The sequence below is a fragment of the Mus caroli genome, chromosome 5 (assembly GCF_900094665.2).
Source record: "Mus caroli chromosome 5, CAROLI_EIJ_v1.1, whole genome shotgun sequence".
Classification (NCBI taxonomy): domain Eukaryota; kingdom Metazoa; phylum Chordata; class Mammalia; order Rodentia; family Muridae; genus Mus; species Mus caroli.
The window spans coordinates 133182433-133185183 of record NC_034574.1 but is presented as its reverse complement, the minus strand read 5'-3'; the positions used below and the strand labels follow the sequence as shown (position 1 = coordinate 133185183).

The following is a 2751-nucleotide window of genomic DNA, read 5'->3' as shown; positions in this document are numbered from 1 at the left end:
GTGTGTGTGTGTGTGTGTGTGTGTGTGTGTGGTGGGGGGTTGCAAATGAGTTGGTAGTGCGCTCACCTAGCATACACAGATGCCTGGGTTCCATCTCTAGCTCAGCATAAACCAGGTGTAGCGGCACACACTTATAACAACCCTGACACTTGGGAGGTGGAAGCAGAAGGGCCAGGGGTTCAAGGTCATCCTTGACTACATAGTGAGTTTAAGGCCAGCCTGAGACCTTATCTCTAAAAAGGGGGCATGGGGCCTCTGCTGGCACCTTGCACATACCCTCTTGGGGACAATGCCCAACCCAGTACCTGAGGGTCCATAGGCAAAAATGGTCGTGTTGTATCCAGAGATGACGCCTTCCACTAAATGCTGGATGGTGGCACAGTATACAGTTTCCTGCAGACAGACAGGACGACAGACAGTTAGGGGATAGTACAGCCCTAATTAGAGGACCTATTGTTTAGAAATGGCAGCACCCAGGAGACAGAGGCAGTTGGAGCTCTGTGAGTCCAAGGCCAGCTTGGTTTATATAGTGAGTTCCTGGTCAGCCAGAGCTACATTAGAGGAACACTTTCTTGAAAAAAAACAAAAAGAACCAGCAAGAACAGAGAAGACAGGGAACAGCCCTTGGGAGGCAGAGGCAGGTGGATCTCTGTGAGTTTGTGGCCAGCCTGGTCTACACAGCGAGTTCCAGGACAGCAAGGGCTATAAAGTGAGAGTATATATCATAATTAAGCAAACAAGCATTTGGGAGTTTCCCGATGGAGGCCTGACACGTGCTAGGACCTAGCCATTCCTGAGGCATCTGCAGGAACTGAGAGATTGAGGATGGGCTTAGAATCCCACAACATCATCAGGACCCCTTTTCATGGTATGAAGCTGGGCAAGGAGCGGAGCCTTGTGAAAGAACGGCAGCAATGTCCAGCAAGGGATGTGCACATGAAAGCCCAAGGAGAGACACCTGGCACTAGTGAGCGAGGCACAGGCTTATCTACCTGGACCACCAGCACCCCGAGTGTCCACTCTGGTGCAGCCCGGACCACTCATGGCTTCCTCAAGCTGGGCTGAAAGCCACCAAACCCAACCTGTCTTTTCACTGTGGCTACAGACAGGCACAGGATAGTCTGGATTTGGGCTCTTCTGTATGAGGTGTGACCTCAGACAAATGCCTCACATGTAGAACAAGGAAGTGTGTGTTTGCGTTTGTGTGTGTGTGTAAATAGGGTTCCATGTAGTCCAGGCTAGCCAAACTTGCAATGTAGCTAAGAATGACTTTATTATTATTATTTTTTTTTTTTTTGGTTTTGGTTTTTCGAGACAGGGTTTTTCTGTGTAGCCCTGGCTGTCCTGGCACTCACTTTGTAGACCAGGCTGGCCTCGAACTCAGAAATCCGCCTGCCTCTGCCTCCCCAGTGCTGGAAGAATGACTTTAAACTCCTTATCTTCTTGCCTCTACCTCTTGATGGCTGGCTGTCACAGGTACATGTCTTCACACCCAGCTAGGGGGCGGAAATATTTCTGAGCATTCTATAAGGATGTCGTGAGGCTTGGGAGGGACACTGGAGCTCTGAGTGTAGCATGAAGTAGCTCGCTGATGGCTGTCAGTAACCAGGCCCCTCTGTGGAATGCCGTCACGGCCTCTGCTCAAGGTAGCTGGGAAGCCACTCTGCTTTACAGTGATGGCTTAGTCCTGAACTGAGGGCGATTGCGGCACTGCCAAACGTAGCCAGATGGGCCTGGTAGCATAGGTCTTTAATCCCAGCACTTGGGAGACAGGCAGATCTCTGTGAGTTCAAAGCCAGCTGGGTCTACATATAAAGTTCCAGGGCAGCTAAGAATACATAGTCAGACCCTGTCTACAAAAATATAAATAAATAAATAAATAAATAAATAAATAGCCAGCATCCATCCCGGCAGGCCATTCTGGGTTAAGCAGCCTCATTGAGGTGCTGTCCCCATCCCTTTGTCTCCTGTGGCAGACATAGGACGCAGCCTAGCATAAGTACACCCTCCGGAGGATGACCCTGGACACTGAGCTACTTAACTAAGGCGCTGGATCCACTCCCTACCCCAACACGAATCAGCCTCGGTGTCGTGTTTAAACAGCCAGGACAGAAGCATGGGGCTGTGCCTGCTGTTTGCCAGGTATTGTAAGCCCAAGGGCTCCCACCGACCCTGCTGAAGCTCTGAGGAGTGCATGCTGAATGAAGCCAGTGTCCTAGGGAGAAGGCCCAGCTGGAGGCTCCAGCAGAGCCTCAAGCCACTGTCAGAATCCAATGAGGACCAGGCAGGGACAAGGCGGCACAACCAGGGACATGCAGCTCAACAGAATCTCCGAGAACCACAGCCCATTGAGTGTCTTAATCTTAATATGTGTGCCCCTCACAGAGCCATGGGCAGTGGCAGTGTAGCCACTTGGTACAGGAGTGGCGTCCTGCAGCAGCTGGAAGCTAGGAGATAGTTCACATGTCTGGGGACAAGCCTCTTAGAAGCAAAAGGGCTTCTAGGCAGAGTGGTGCACATCTGCAGTGGCACACCTGTAATCAGGCTGTGGGATGTTAAAGCCAAGAGAGGGGAGTTTAAGGCCATTCTAAACTACAACGTGAGTTTGTGCCAACCTGGTCTACAGAGTGAATTCAAAGCTAGCCTGGGCTATATAATGAGACTCTGTTGGGGAGAGAGAGAGAGAGAGAGAGAGAGAGAGAGAGAGAGAGAGAGAGAGAGAAGGAAAGAAAGGAAGGAAGGAAGGAAGGA

The 2751-nt window shown here is 50.8% G+C and overlaps 1 protein-coding gene across 1 annotated transcript in view; it reads right to left on the bottom strand.

Moving 5' to 3' along the window:
- The window catches only part of LOC110294986 (kinesin-like protein KIF19), a 53352-nt gene that overhangs the window by 34824 nt on the left and 15777 nt on the right, over positions 1–2751 (bottom strand). Inside the window, 1 exon segment of the mRNA XM_021163429.1 lies at positions 306–393. Within this exon segment, the coding sequence (XP_021019088.1) occupies positions 306–393 (88 nt within the window).